Source organism: Bombina bombina, chromosome 3 (genome assembly GCF_027579735.1).
Source record: "Bombina bombina isolate aBomBom1 chromosome 3, aBomBom1.pri, whole genome shotgun sequence".
NCBI lineage: Eukaryota > Metazoa > Chordata > Amphibia > Anura > Bombinatoridae > Bombina > Bombina bombina.
Window position 1 is genome coordinate 208,687,412 of NC_069501.1, and position 16,927 is coordinate 208,704,338.

Sequence of the window (16,927 nt, forward strand, 5' to 3'; positions counted from 1 at the left end):
AGGGGTTTTTTATTTTGAGGGGGCTTTTTTTTATTTTGATAGGGTTATTAGATTAGGTGTAATTAGTTTAAATATCTGATAATTTCTTTTTTTATTTTGTGTAATTTAGTGTTTTTTTTTGTTTTTTTTGTAATTTAGTTAATTGTATTTAATTTATGTAATTTATTTTATTGTAGTGTAAGGTTAGGTGTTAGTGTAACTCAGGTTAGGTTTTATTTTACAGGTAAATTTGTATTTATTTTAGCTAGGTAGTTAGTAAATAGTTAATAACAATTTAGTAACTATTCTACCTAGTTAAAATAAATACAAACTTGCCTGTGAAATAAAAATAAAACCTAAGCTAGATACAATGTAACTATTAGTTATATTGTAGCTAGTTTAGGGTTTATTTTACAGGTAAGTATTTAGTTTTAAATAGGAATTATTTAGTTATTAATAGTAGGTTTTATTTAGATTTTTTTAATTACATTAAAGTTAGTGGGGGTTAGGGTTAGGGGTTAATAACTTTAGTATGGTGGCGGCGACGTTCGGAGAGGAAGATTAGTCGTTAATAAATGTAGGTAGGTGGCGGCGATGTTAGGGGGCGGAAGATTAGGGGTTAATAAATGTAGGTAGGTGGCGGCGATGTTAGGGGGCGGCAGATTAGGGGTTAATATGTTTATTATAGTGGTGGCGATGTCCGGAGCGGCAGATTAGGGGTTAATAAATGTATTTTAGCGTTTGCGATGTGGGAGAGCCTCGGTTTAAGGGTTAATAGGTAGTTTATGGGTGTTAGTGTACTTTTTAGCACTTTAGTTATGAGTTTTATGCTACAGCTTTGTAGCGTAAAACTCATAACTACTGACTTTCAGTTTACGGTATCGATCTTGGCGGTATAGGGTGTACCGCTCACTTTTTGACCTCCCAGCCAGACTCGTAATACCGGTGCTATGGAAGTCCCATTGAAAAAAGACTTTTTGAAAGCTGCGGTAATTACGTTGCGTTACGACCAAAAAAGTGTGCGGTGCCCCTAAACCTGCAAGACTCGTAATACCAGCGGTAGTGAAAAAAAGCCTTAACGCTGCTTTTTCACTCATATCGCAAAACTCGTAATCTAGCCGTTAGTTACTTATTAAAGGCTTCGCAAGCCTTTCGCCCCCCTACGACTGCAGGTTCTCACAAGAGAACCTGCAGTTTGTATTTATGAAGCAGTGGTTATCAGACCGCTGCTTCCCTAAATTCTTCGCCACCTCTAAGGTGGTGAATTTCAGTTTTCCCATCTCATCCGACCGGGTAGATTGACAGCTCCTGCCCACACATGATTGCGCAAAATTGTGTTCTTGTGTGCAGTGCAGTGCTGAATTCCGGCAGTGGAATTCAGCCCCCCAGAGGTGAGCTGCAGCAGACAGGGACGCATATGTACGCCCCTGTCCGCCGCAGCTTGATAAATCGAGCCCTATATTGCAGCAGTTTTGCAAGAATGTAATCCATTTGCAACAGCACTAGATGGCAGCACTATTTCTTGCCATGTAGTCCTCCAGACCCGTACCTAGATATCTCTTCAACAAATGTCCGCCACAGCGACCTGATTTCCACTGCTGGAAATTCAGCATTGCACAAGAATGTAATTTGTCTTGAAAAAGGCCCCGTTGTTGGGCTGAAACGCGTAGACTATCCAGAGCTTTGTGAGGCTTCATACAGTACCAGGATTCTTGGCTTTTGGGGTAAGTTTGTTAACCAATAGGCTTCACCCTCTAGGCCCTTTATGTGAGGAGTTTTTTCTTCTTTTGATTTCAGGTCCATGTTGTACAGACTAGGATTCTGGACCAAGACAGCTCCTAGGATCGTTTTTTATCATTTTTATCTATCCGTCTTTTATCAGTGATCTTTTCTACCCAATGGACTCTTATTGTTATTTTGGACATTCTATAGGACATTTTTAGGGATTTTTAAAGTCATTTTTCATGTATGGATTATAGTATTGTTGTTTATTTTAATATTAGATGCTTGTCTTTTCCACTTATAAATCTGTCTTAATCTAGAATATCTGTCACTGTGCATTTCACTTGATCACTTTCACGTGTATGATTTTAAATTGTGGATTGTATTTGTTGATCTGATTGGACTAATCATCCATTGTTCAGATAATTGCTATTTTTGTGGTATTATTACACACTGTTTAATTATCCCACATTGTTTTTTTGTTTTTTTTCCAACGTCACTGTTGACTATCTTTTTATTGGACAAACCGGTTTTGATCCCCTGTTTTTTGTTTTTTTCACTCACACCATTTATATATTTTTTACACATTTTTTCACACATTACATGCACATTTGAGTTGTGAACCCACAATCATTTGTTTTTAAGCACATCGTGACCTATTGGTGGGGTGACCCCCCCATCTGTTCCATTATCGCAATCATTTGTTAGAAAACACTTCACCCATTTGAGTGGTGATCCCCCACTTCTTCCTCTTTAAAATAGAGGTCCCAGTGGCACCTTTTAGATTGGGAGTTTAGACAATCTCCTTTCTAATCCCAAGATCCAATCATTAGGACCTTCCAAACTTATGGTTTAAATCCACTATATTTTTGTTGTTTTTATTGTATGAGAAATTGTAATAAATAGTTTTTATGTATTTGTACTACACAGAGTGTCGATTCCTGAATTATACCTAAGCCTTAGGCGCTCCTATTTATCCTTAATTGTATCTTCCCTTAGACCTATTAGGGGGTCTTCTTTATAGTGTAGCCGGTATTTAGTCCTAGGCGCTGACCGCTCTCCCACTCACCTCAGCTATCCATTTGCAACAGCACTAGATGGCAGCATTATTTCTTGCCATGTAGTGCTCCAGACCCGTACCTAGATATCTCTTCAACAAATGTTCGCCACAGCTCGCCTCTGGCGACCTGATTTCCGCTGCTGGAAATTCAGCATTGCACAAGAATGCAATTTTGCGCTCTTGTGCAATGCCACCCCCTGCCCGGGCGCAGCCAATCATGCGCAGACAGGAGCTGTCAATCTCCCTGGTCGGACGAGACCAGGGAGATTGAAATTTGCCACCTTAGAGGTGGTGAAGAGGTAAGGGAAGCAGCGATCTAATGACCGCTGCTTCATAAATACGGATTGCAGATACTCTTGTGAGAACCTACAATAGTAGGGGGGAGCGAAAGGCTGGCATAGCCTTTGATAAATCGACCCCTTACGCTTAGACAACAAGGCTAGACCCAGCTATAATGTTAGTATAGAGTGCATTGTTTTGCGGCTGTTATCTGATAAAGCTAATTGCCTAAGGCTAACAACTAAACTCGTAAAATATAAGTGAAGTATATATATATACGGGTGGAAAAATATCATGATAGTTTACAAGTCAGGGTTTAAAATTTACTAGCCCAGAGGAAAAAAGCTGGAGAAAGTCAAATGTTTTTTACACATCAGCTATAATTTCATACTCATCCTTGACTAGTGGGCTAGTGGAGATGTCAAGACCTGTGTGTGTGTGTGTGTGTGTGTGTATAACTATCTATCTCTCTCTCTCTCTCTCTCTCTAAATATATATATATATATAAATAAATAAAATAATAATAACAAACTGTTGGTTAAACCCTTAAGACCCTTTACACTTTGGAAGCAACTATAAAGAATAGGAAAGTCAAAATTAAACTTGCATGACTCTGACAGAGCATTTAATGTTAAGGCACTTTTCTATTTTAAATTGACTTTGTTTTCTCAGTATCCTTTGTTGAAAAAGAATATGTACATATCCTATACTATTGTGAGCTGGCTGGTGATTTTTTGATATACATTTGTCTCTTGTCATTGGCTCACCAGATATGTTCAGCTAGCTCCCAGTAGTGTATTGCAACTCTGGAGTTGACTTTAACAAACAGGTAGATTACGAGTTATGTGCGCTAGAGGGTATTTAAAGAAAGCAACAAAAGTTGTGTTATTTCACCCTCTATAGGGCTGCCATCACAAGGTTTGAAACAGCCGGCTTGTGCGTGCGATATGGTTGCGATACGGTATGAAAAGCTCCGTAACGCAACCCCATTGATGTCTATAGGAAAAAAAAAGTTACGTTTAAACCTAACACCCGAATATAAACAACAAGTCTAGACACCCCTAATCTGCTGCCCCCAACATCGCTGACACCGAAATAAATCTATTAACCCCTAATCTGCCACTCCCGATATCGCCCACACTATAATAAATCTATTAACCCCTATTCCGCCGCTCTCCGACATCGCCGCCACTAAATAAAGTTATTAACCCCTAAACCTCTGGCCTCCCACATCATTACCACTAAATAAACCTATTAACCCCTAAACCACCAGCACCCACATCGCAACAACCTAAATTAAACTATTAACCCCTAAACCTAACTGTAACCCTAACCCTAAACTTAACACCCCCTAACTTTAACATAATTAAAATAGAGCTAAATTAAAGTTACAATTATTAACTAAATAATACCTATTTAAAAATAAATACATACTTACCTGTGAAATAAAACCTAAGCTAGCTACAATATAATTAATTTGTAATTAGATACTTTGTAATTTTTATAGTAGTGTTAGTATTTTTTAAATGTGTATTTTAGTTTTCTTAATTGGTAGTTAGTTTAATTTTAAGTTACATTAGTTTGTTAGTTTAAACTTAGTTTTTGACAGGTAAATTTGAATTTAATTTAAGATAGGGAAATTGTAATTTTAATATAAAGTTAGGGGGGGCATTAGGTTTAGGGGTTACTAGTTTAGTTTATTGTGATGTGGGGGGGCTTTCGGTTTAGGGGTAATAGTTTAATTTAGTATATTTTGTTGTGGGGGGCTTGCGGTTTAGGGGTTAATAGGTTTATTATAGTGGCGGCGGTGTCGGGAGCGGCAGAATAGGGGTTAATAACTTTAGTAAAGTGGGGGCGATATGGGCGGACGGCAGATTAGGGGTTAATAGCTTTATTATAGTGGTGGAGTCAGTCCCGCACTCGTAAACAGGCTCGTAGACAGGCTAAAAGGCTTGCAGTACAGCTATACCGACAAGACTTGTAATGGCTGCGTTGCTGTTTTAACGTTGAAATGACCATTTTTACAGCGTTAAAAGACAAACGCACAACTCGTATTCTACCTGAAAGTGTTTTATACCTGTGGGGGGAAAAAAACACAGTTATATACAAGCAATAGTGCAAGAATAAAATGCTCTAAAGTTGTAAATAATTTTATATTTGCACTTTATATCGTTTTAGAAAAGATTTATTATCCCACATTCCCAACACTTTCAACATTCTCCTGTTCACACACAGCCAGCATGGCGGGGCAGGGCTGAGCAGGTCACCTACAGCGCTCTTCACTGCCCCCTGCTGTCTGTCCAGCGAAGCGAGAGAATTGGAAAAAAGAAATAGAACCAGCTAAACAAAGCAAAAGAAAAAAAACAGCTTCACCTTCTTCTTGGGAATGACTGATCCATGTTAGCTCTCTATTTGTGACGGGCTTTAGGGAAAGGAATCGAGAGATTTGCGCACCAGCACAGCTTTAGTTTAAGTCGTTTATACGTGACCCCCTGGGGGAATAAAGACAGGCAAGCCAGTGCCAAGATGGTGAAGGCGAAAAAACCAGCTTCGAAAGGGGGAGCAGCGGAGAGACACACAAGGACAGCGGCAGCTGCAGGGGCTATCCAGGAGGCACCCAAACCTGCAGTGCAGCTGTCCAGCTCCAAGAAAGTCAAGGGCAAGAAGGTAGCGATCAAGAAACAGGTGGAGGAACAGAAGAAGGAGGAAGATGAGCAGTCGGTGTTCCTGGACCTAGGGGGGCAGAGGCAGCGCTGGGTGAACTTTGTGGAGCAACAAAGTCTGAGCTCAGAGGAGGCAGCTAAACTTCTGCTGGACTCGTAGTGAGTATGATCAGTAGGGGACAGCTAAAGGCGAGAGGGGGTGATCAGTAGGGGACAGCTAAAGGCGAGAGGGGGTGATCAGTAGGGGACAGCTAAAGGCGAGAGGGGGTGATCAGTAGGGGACAGCTAAAGGCGAGAGGGGGTGATCAGTAGGGGACAGCTAAAGGCGAGAGGGGGTGATCAGTAGGGGACAGCTAAAGGCGAGAGGGGGTGATCAGTAGGGGACAGCTAAAGGCGAGAGGGGGTGATCAGTAGGGGACAGCTAAAGGCGAGAGGGGGTAGCTGAGTGACAGCACCCGGTTGTGGGGCATCTGGCCAGCCACAGAGGTATTAGCATTAGTTTATGTTTATTATGCACCGACTTTAGCTTTAAATCCTTTGTTGCCATCATTATTTTATAGAATAATAATAATAATAATAATAGATCTTAAAACAACAACAACCCTCGATAGTTAATTTCTTGTTAAAAAGATCCATGTAAAGTTTCCTGTTTGTTGTCCCAGTGTCTTTACATGTTGTTGCCTTGTGATGTTGTTTTCTAATAAAAGTTTCATTTCCTCTGCTGATCATAATGTTGTAAAATTTTGTACAACAAAGTTTTTACTTGAAAAATATGTAAGCTTTTTCATATTATAGAAAATGTAAACCTGATGTGGTGAACCTGCAGGATAAGAGATATATTTGTATGCTGGACCAAAAACATGGCAGCAAAATAATGTCAGCCCTAACATGGCTACCCATTCATTTCAGCTAACAAAATAATCACATTCTTATTTATTTTATTCAAGTTTACTGCATGATATTTCAATGTAACAATAAAATACCTAATCCAGAATAAATGATTGGCCCTAAGGACCTCTGTTTTGTTTGTTTTTCTGTATCATCCCATTGTCTGCTGGGTACAATTGATGCTTTCTACTGTATGTCTCATAGAACCTCCATTGGACTCCATGTTTACATCCATACTGGGAATAATAGGGTGAGACTACAATGCCATTAACTGAGGCTAGAAGCCCAGACTGAATAGAGGACAAATGAATTTGCTATCCCCCAATACCACATTTAGCAGCAGAAATATTAATGAATCCTAGTTAACAACAATTTCTTTATTTTTTATGTATTTATTGTTTTGCTTTTATTTGCCTCTCTTACATTTCTTACTGCCTTCCATATAAAAGATCAGTCATTGTATTGAAAGGTACATTTTTATATTAATATGTGTCTATAATTTTCCAAACAAATGCTGATTATCTTCTCCAATGTCACTTTTTCTCATTTTACATTTGTATGCCTGTCACATAACACATGCACCACACAGTGTAAATTACATTACAGATGATATAATATCATGATGTTGGACACAATTTTTGACTACAGTAAATCTGAGGGTAATAGTGATAAATAAAGCAGGTGATTAAAAATCATTTTATTAATAGCAATTTTTCCTGAAATAAATTCAGAATGTTTTACATCAATGGCAAATAAAACAAGAGAGTGAAGCAAACAATACAAGCACACAAATAGGTTATCACATATTTTATATTAAAATAACAGGCTCAAAGCACATAGCAATACTAAATCAATCATATTAAATCATGATATTAAATTCATGGTTATATTAATAATAACATAAATAACTAAATAAGTAAAAAAAAATATTCTAAGAGCTTGGAATACAAATGAATCACAAAAATATATTATTATTATTATTATTATATATTCTCAATAGAGTATAGACTACACCACAGTTGAATAAAATACTGTGGTTTGTATTCATACAATAGAAATATTTTATTTGATACTAATTCCAATTGATGGGGTTTTTTTCTTCTTCATCTAAAATCATCTAATTGTAATTAATTTCATTTTATAACCTTTCATTTTAAACATATTTTATTGAGCTTCTTGATTTTGTATACATTAGTTGTTTATTGTTTATTAATAATTATTTTTATGTTGTTATTTACACAGGAATTGTAGAACATATAGAGCCTAGCAATATTTTTGTTTTGTTACTGAACAGACAGAAATGTTACATATTTTCATCTTTATACTGTATTTTAATTAGAATTGAAAGGCCAACAGTAAAGGTAGGAAATATTAGCATCATATACAGCTTTAACCCTTTAAGGACACAGCTTTCAGTTTGCTCAATTGTTTTATGACGGAAAAATTCCGTCATATGTCCTTAAGAGGTTAAATAACATTTCTATTTGTTCCTACTGAGAAGCTGTTTGTGGTAAATAGAACCAGTATTACACTGTGTATACCCTTATCAGATGTATCTGATTTATTGAAGAAGTGAACACAAGTACTAGATAGTGTTGTTCTCTGTTTTGCTCCATTCTATGTGTGTATTTAATCGTAGGAATCTGTATGCACAATTCCTTGCACAAGTATGCTCAGGAAGGGGCACTGGTATTTAAAATGCTAAAATTGTCTCTCTGGTGTTGCAGTGTGTGTGAGTGTCTATATGTGTGTGTATGTGTGTGAGTGTGTGTATGTGGGTGTATGTATGTGTGTGTCTGTATGTATGTGTGTGTATGTGGGTGTATGTATGTGTGTGTCTGTGTGTATGTATGTGTGTGTGTGTATGTGTGTGAGTGTATATATGTGTGAGTGTATATATGTGTGAGTGTATATATGTGTGAGTGTGTATGTGTGTAAGTGTATGTGTGTGAGTGTGTATGTGTCTGAGTGTATATGTGAGTGTATGTGTGTGTATGTGTGTGAGTGTATATGTGTGAATGTGTGTGTATGTGTGTGTGTGTATGTGTGTGAGTGTATATATGTGTGCGTGTATATATGTGTGAGTGTGTATGTGTGTGAGTGTATGTGTGTAAGTGTATGTGTGTGAGTGTGTATGTGTCTGAGTGTATATGTGAGTGTATGTGTGTGAGTGTATATGTGTGAATGTGTGTGTATAGGTGTTAAATATAAGCCAGATAAAATATGATTTCATTAGACATGCAAATAAAGATACACAGTGAAAAGGAGTCGTGAAATAACTCTTCATTTAGCTGTAAAATAACCTTAATTGTTTGGGAAATGCATGGAATTTTTAGAGTGGGAAAAAAGTGACTGTTTAGTTATCTTCTCTGTCATTTGTCTATATTTAAAGCCTACAGCTTCTTATCTCCATATCACTATGGGGTGCCCCAGTTTGTTAATAGAATGTAAAGTTCATTTTTTTTTTTTTGCATTATTGTATTACAATAAAGCCCAGTTTATCAAGGACAAAAGTAATAAAATGTGTAAACCATTGAAAAAAATATTAAAATAAAAGCCCCATTTTTGTTTAAATTCTTTCATAGTATAGTGATAGGACTTCCCAGGTGTCTTTCATCTCTTTCTTTTATTTACATATTTTTCTATGGCAATCAATAAGGAACGTGATAGTTGTGTGTAATACTGACCTGTCTAGACTTTATATTCTTTTTGTGGTTTCTAATTGGTGTTTTGGGGCACTGTAGATGGGAAATATAAGATAGTAAGCACCTTTCAAATGTATTTATTTATTAAAGCCCAGCTTATCAGCAAGCCCCTAGCAAGCAGCTGCTAGTGCTCAGTTGTACACAGACATTCACTGCCTGTTAGCTAATCAAATAAACAGTTTCAACATGAAACCCAATTTGGAAGTTAGGTGCGCTGTGATTGTACAAAGAATATACAGTAAGCCACAACTATTTCTTAAGGGCGGGCATTTATTATGTCATCACTTGAAATAAAAGTTAGATTTTTTTAATAAAAATAAACTTTATATTTACAAGTGAAATTAAAGGACCAGTCAACACAGTAGATTTGCATAATCAGCAAATGCAAGATAACAAGACAATGCAATAGCACTTAGTTTGAACTTCAAATGAGTAGTAGATTTTTTTCTGACAATTTGAAAAGTTATGTATATTTCCAGTCCACACCCCCTGTACCATGTCACAGCCATCAGCCAATCACAAATGCATACATGTACCATGGTACAGCCATCAGCCAATCACAAATGCATACACACTTATTCTGCACATGCTCAGTAGGAGCTGGTGACTCAAAAAGTTTAAATATAAAAAAAACTGTGCACCTTTTGTTAATGGAAGTAAATTGGAAAGTTGTTTAAAATTGCTGCTTTATCTGAATCATGAACGTTTAATTTTGACTTGAGTGTCCCTTTAAGAAGAATTAGATTTTTATTATTATGAGATATTCTCTTACACTACATTTGAACCAAAAATGGTCTGGCTCCTATGCTTAGATTCCTACTTTTTCAAATAAAGATAGCAAGAGAACAATTTGATAAAAGGCGTACATTAGTACATTTCAGCAGGCCCACAGGTTTAAAATATACCATAATTATCTTTATATTTCATTGCATGTGAGAAGGCTGCAACAAAAAAAATGTTGAAAAATGTTTATATTTGTTAAGATTTTAGTAAATAATATTGAAAATATCCAGGTGACCACTGTTACTACTGTGATAACCCTACTAAATTATCAAGGGTATCCAGTTTTGAAAGAGGGGCCCCTTTATTTTTTTAAGGGACTTGTCTAGTACAAAAATGTTTTTTTTAAAAAAACTTTTATTGTGGATCTGTAAACATTTTAGATTTATTTTGTGCATCACTAAATGTCCCCTCCCATGTTCAGACTTTTATTTTTTTTTTTACTTTTGGGTGGTTTGTTGCTCATTAAGAAGAAAGAGCAGGTGATTAATCATCTGTAGCTGCTAAGGGAAATGGGATCTATAGGTTTGAATCACCTCCCCCTATCCAGCTCCCTTGCATATACACTTGCCCCACCACACGCTTGTTGCGACATCACCAGCACTCCCATTGAAGGCTTGGAAGTACAGCCCACTAGGCCACCAATGATCCTGTAGTGTGGAGGATTGCCAAAAACTGCTCCTGATTGGCAAACCCCTTGCATGATGAGAAGGACTTGCCATGCGCATGAGTACAACGGCTCGTTATCTAAATGGTTTAATAGTAAATATATAGTAGTTATAATGATATATTAAAATATTGAAGACATAAGCATAAATGTTTCGTTTCTATTAAGTAATGTAGCACCTAGGTTTTCCTTTATTTTTTCCTGCTTAAAGGGACACTGTACCCAAAATTTTTCTTTTGTAATTCAGAAATAGCATGCAATTTTAAGCAACTTTCTAATTTACTCCTATTATCAATTTTTCTTTGTTCTCTTGCTATCATTATTTGAAAAAGAAGGCATCTAAGCTTTTTTTGGTTTCAGTACTCTGGACAGCACTTTTTTATTGGTGGATGAATTTATCCACCAATCAGCAAGGACAACCCAGGTTGTTCACAAAAAAATGGGCCGGCATCTAAACTTACATTCTTGCATTTCAAATAAAGATACCAAGAGAATGAAGAAAATTTGATAATAGGAGTAAATTAGAAAGTTGCTTAAAATTTCATGCTCAATCTGAATCATGAAAGAAAATTTTTGGGTACAGCGTCCCTTTAAGATAATTAGGGAATATATAAAATTGGTAATACATATAGACCTTAATTGTCCACCACATCTAACGTATACACGTCACTATTTTAATATTTTTTGTATTAAACTCACATAGGTAAAAACCTTTATCACATTTTCTGTTTACTAAAACACGCTGTCACTATATCCAATTAAGAATTGAAACACAAAATATTTTGTTCATTTTTCCACATTTCTATTTTTTACTCTAACGGATAGCCGTCTATTAATATAATAGTCACCATTTTGGTAGTGTTATCCTAGCTAATTTAACCATTAGCGCCAGTTACCCCCTTTTTTAATTTTAGCACCTACACTTTTTTAAACTACTGAGGAGGAGTAGTTTATCTTTTAACCAGGCATTTAGGATAACAGTTAGCGCCAACGCTCAATTCTATACAAATGTTTTAGTGTCGCCTTGTGTGTACACCTGATGCGCATGTAAGGGGCACTGATTATTGGGTAAGGACTACGCACAGTCCATGGAGCATAATTACTAATCAGCATAAGTGTAAGCACAGAGATCAGCACTGCACATGTGCACAAGGTGCTGATCTCAAAATATATACTCAGCGTTGTATAGTTACCCCTGCATAGTACCGATATATTATGGCTCTTTAAAATGTGGTCTGTGTTCAGCCTTAGTTTGCTCCCTTTAAAATGGGCTAAGCTTCAACAAAGGATAGCATGAGAACAAAGTATATTTGATAGGAGAAGTGAATAGTAAACTGTTTTATTAAATTCTATATTATTTCTAAATCACCAAAGCTTAATTTTGACTTTTATGTGCAGTCTGTTGTATATTGTGCTCACTGGTATGTGCTAAAATAGAAGTACAATTTAGCCATATGTTTGCAAATGAAAACTCCTTTGTTGACGGTTTTACTTCTATAAATAATTGCACTGCATGCTTGTCAATGAAACAGGTGCTGAGCTTGTACTCTGGCTGTTGCACGTGTGGTGCGTCTGGACAAGGAGCTAATTGATCAGACATAGTTCCTAAGAATTCATTCAATTTGTCTAATTGCTTTTCGTTTGTGCTAAAGACACCATTTTTTGATATTTAAAAAACTATTATAGATGTGGAAAAGATTATTTTTAAAGCTCACTTCATGTATTTTTCATCATACGCTTTTTCATATATTGAATCAGGGCCTTTAGGCTCGCCTGAAACAGCAGTTATGAAGCAGTGGGCAGAAATCAACCCGATTGAATACGATCAGGTTGATTGACACCACCTGCTAGTGGGGGCTGCATTGCACAAGCAGTTCACCAGAACTGTTTGTGCAATGATAAATGCCGACAACGTATGCTATCATGTCATGTCCGTCCGCACTTTAGTAAATCAGCCCCAAGGTGTCATGTGAGCAGAAGTATATGCCCTTTGTATCCTTAATACAGTAAGACGTGATGCAATAAAGAGTTAAAAACTGTTTCATATTGGACATTTCACAGGGACATTTGTAAATATTCAGCTCCATATTGGTGCATATTTGGCAACACTGAGCCTAGTTTACTATGCATTTAAAGTGAATGTAAAGCTTAAAGGGACACACAAACCCACATTTTTTCTTTTGTGATTCAGGTAGAGCATGCAATTTTAAGCAACTTTCTAATTTACTCCTATTATCAAGTTTTCTTCGTTCACTTGCTATCTTTATTTAAAAAAGAAGGCATCTAAGCTTCTTTTTTGTTTCAGTACTCTGGACAGCACTTTTTTATTGGTGGATGAATTTATCCACCAATCAGCAAGAACAACCCAGGTTATTCACCAAAAATGGGCCGGCATGTAAACTTGCATTCTTGCATTTCAAATAAAGATACCAAGAGAAGGAAGAAATTTGGGTTCAGTGTCCCTTTAATGAATAAGTGCCCGTTTTTTAAAAAATACTCTTAAAAACAGGGGCACTTTCATTCTTTAAACTTTACATTGAAGCATTTTTTTTAAAATACTTACCTTTTTCTTTATGAAAACAGCCCTGCGATCCTCCGCCCGCAGCTCCTGCTGTAGTTAGCACAGCAATGACGAATCTGGCTTCCTCTAATCGTTGCGTGCACCACAAGGCGATAGGGTTGCCACCTCAGCCATGTTTTCCTGGACATTTATAAGTTACACATGCTGTAGGGTGTGCATGTATTGTTTCTGGACAAAACTATTCATATTCCTCCCTGCACACCCTACAGCATGTTAAACTCATAAATGTCCAGGAAAACATCGCTGAGGTGGCAACCCTAACACCTTGTGGTGCACGCAACGATTGTAGGAAGCCAGATTCGTCATTACTGTGCTAACTACAGCAGGAGCTGCGGGTGGTAAAACTCATGGGGATTGATCCCAATCCTTTAGAAAAGCTTTTGAATTTTGTAGAAAAATCATTAGATATTATTTTATATTAGAGCGCCCCTTTATGTGTGTTTTAAATTGTTTTAAAGGGACACGAAACCCAAACATTTTCTTTCATGTTTCAGACAAAGCATTCAATGTTAAAACTTACCAGTGTACATCTATTATCTAATTTGCTTCCTTTTTTGGTATCCTTTGTTGAAAATCATACCTAGGTAGACTCAGGAGCAGCAATGCCCTACCGGGAGCTAGCTGCTGATTGGTGACTGCACATAGCTAGCTCCCAGTAGGGGGGGGCAGCAAAAGTGCATAGACCCACTGGTTCTGCTCCTCCTAAGACTGTAGTTTTTTTCTAAAAGCTGACCTGAAAAGTAACCAAATGAAAGGCATCCTGAGCAACTAAAAGCTGCATTTTGCATTAACTAGATTTTACTGGTGACTAAAGAGTTCTGTACTCTTTGTGATAATGTGGAGCCTAAGAAGTGCACTTTCAAAAGTGCAGAAAAGCTTTGACAATATAGCCTCTGGCTCTATCTTTTCATTTAAATAAAAAAAAAAGTAAATACAAATTAAAAAGTCAGCATTTGCACCAATGGTAAATTACATGTATATGAAACTAGTAATGTATAAAAATATAGTGCACACACTAGTATTACACACACACGCAAAATTATCTTTGCAAAAGAAAGCATATGCTGTAGCCAAATTACAAAGGCTGGAATGAGTGTAAAGGTAGGCAAAACAAGATCATAAAAGTCTGTGCACCAGGATGAAGCAATGCCCCTAGAAAAGGAGCGTGTATGTCACTGGAACTAATAGGAAGCCAGCATTCCAACGGAATATGAATAAGTATACGTATGAGACTAATTATATTACTGTTCCAGCAATGCTATTACTTGTAGAGTATCCCATATGATATATGTGTGGGAAGGTATAAGAAATGACACAAGAATTCTATAAATACAATCAGGATGCATTCTGAGGCTGGAGACAGCTACCAGATTCAGAGTTAAAAAGCAGGAAATAAATAAGGAACTCACATTAAAAAGTTTTTTGTTTGTTTACTACAAAGAATTAACCATTTAAGTTTGAGTATATTTTCCCTTGAATTTAGTGAAGTGAAGGTAAAAAACTGTCTACAGTTCCAGCACTGATGACACTAATTCAATACAAATACTTGAAGAGTAAATTAGGATGTAACGTATCTATGTATCACACATTTGTTGCCATATAGGCACATATAAATGGCACATACTGGTGACAGCTGTATCAACCTATAGCAAATAGAGATTTAACAAAAGGAATTTTTAAATATGCAGTAAAACAAGGAATTACAAAATGTGTTCTTCCTATCAGTCTCTTGTTGTGAAAAGGAATTAATAACCATTTGATAAGAGGCAGCCCTCAATTAGCATATGAGCCTACCTAGGTTTTGTTTCAAATAAGAATACCAAGAGAACAAAGCAAATTTTATGATAAATGTAAATTGGAAAGTTGATTAAAATTACAAGTCCTATCTGAATAGCTTAATTTTGACTAGACTGTCCCTTTAACCTTGTAAACCTGATAATGAAGAAAATTTAGATCTAAAATGTTTTTTTAAGGAAAACAAAACAAAACTGGTATATACATTCATTATTTATTTGACCTGCTTTGCTGTAAAATTATTCCAATGCTTTCATCATACCTAAATGGTCAGTTAAGTCAAAACAAAAGTTTTATCATTTAAATAGAGCAATTTGATACAGTGTTGCAATTTATTTATATGATCAAACTAGCTTAATTTTCTTAGTATACTTTTTTTAAAGAGCATACCTAGGTAGGTCTGCGGAGCAGCAATGTTCTAATGTGAGCTAGCTGGTTATTGCTAGCTGCACATATATGCCTTTTGTCTTGGGCTCATCAGAGGTACCCAGCTAATGCTATCACCCAGTAATGTAGTGCTGCTTCTCTGCCTATTCTTCAACAAAGGATACCAAGCGAACAAAACATAATAGAAATAAATGGCAAAGTTGTTTCAAATTGTATATAAATAATAAAGAAAAGAAAAAAAGTATGGTAAATTTACCTGAGCCTCCAATATACTACACAGTGATTGGTTAGCTCAGAGCATACATTTATTTACGTCTTTTCCTATTTGGATGCAAAAAATGAAACAAGGAAAATGAATTCCAACTGGCTTCTCAAGGTGTGTACTGAACTGCTCTTGATTTGCAAGACAAACCTTTTAAACAAGTACAAGTTTTGGCAATGCACTGCTTAATTACTGACATGCTTTGAATATATAACAATGTCTTTAAAACAAGTATTGGATAATCTGAGATGTGCTGAGTTTTTTTTTGTTATCTGTTGTACCGATTAGTTATCCAATAATTATTTCTTGATGTAAATTCAAACTTTTGTCTCATAACTGTAGAAAATGTATTAGTCTTTAGTTTTTAAAGGTTTGGCCTCAGTTTTGCTAGAGTATTATTTTAATTGGGGACTCCGTGCCAGAAATTCCTGGTCACTGAAGGGTAAATAACTCAATTAAACTGAAATCAACTCAGCTGTTACAATGACTGCCACACTAGGCCTGTAAAGCGCCCACACAAGCGTATGTTAATGTCTTTGTTATGGAGACTTCCACTATTTACACAATTTATTTTTTATAATTTTGTAAACTTAGCAGAAGTTGGTGTATTTAAACATGGCACCTACTTACAATCTATATTAAGACCTTTTTTGTTATGAGAAAAGTTGCATGAACAAAAAAAAAATCTTCCTGCGCGATTTTCTCCTTGGTGGAAACATTTTTTCATGGTTATTTAATCAAATGTCTCATAAAATTTCAGCATTGCCTAATCTGCCATTTAATGTTTATCCCACATCTCTAAAAAAAACTGTACATACAAAAAAGATACAATTAATTTTGTTAGGAGTAGAAAATAGAAGATAATATTTCTCCAAATTGCTTCCAATAAGGTAACAGCCTAAAATCAGGATATCTACACATCAGAAGTACAGAATCTGGTTGCGTCACTGTGTTAAATAAATGATAATGATAATAATGGTTGATATTTACTAGAGATTTGTAGTCAACCTCCATTTAACACCTTCACTTCTTTAGCCCTTACAGCGCTGGGCTTTACTGCTGAAGGAGGGCATGGAATGTCCTACATTTATATGGCGTCCTACAGCCCCCCACCTAATGCAATCTTGATTGGATTGGAGTTGGGGGTATGCCTAGTAGCA

General features: G+C 36.3%; 1 protein-coding gene across 1 annotated transcript in view; it reads left to right on the top strand.

Annotated features, from left to right (window-relative positions):
* Nucleotides 1-5,321: 5,321 nt before the first annotated feature.
* CENPV (centromere protein V) overlaps nt 5,322-16,927 on the top strand; it is a 31,326-nt gene continuing 19,720 nt past the window's right edge. Inside the window, exon 1 of the mRNA XM_053706109.1 lies at nt 5,322-5,862. Within this exon, the coding sequence (XP_053562084.1) occupies nt 5,567-5,862 (296 nt within the window). The 5' untranslated portion in view covers nt 5,322-5,566. The remainder of the gene's footprint in view (nt 5,863-16,927) is intronic.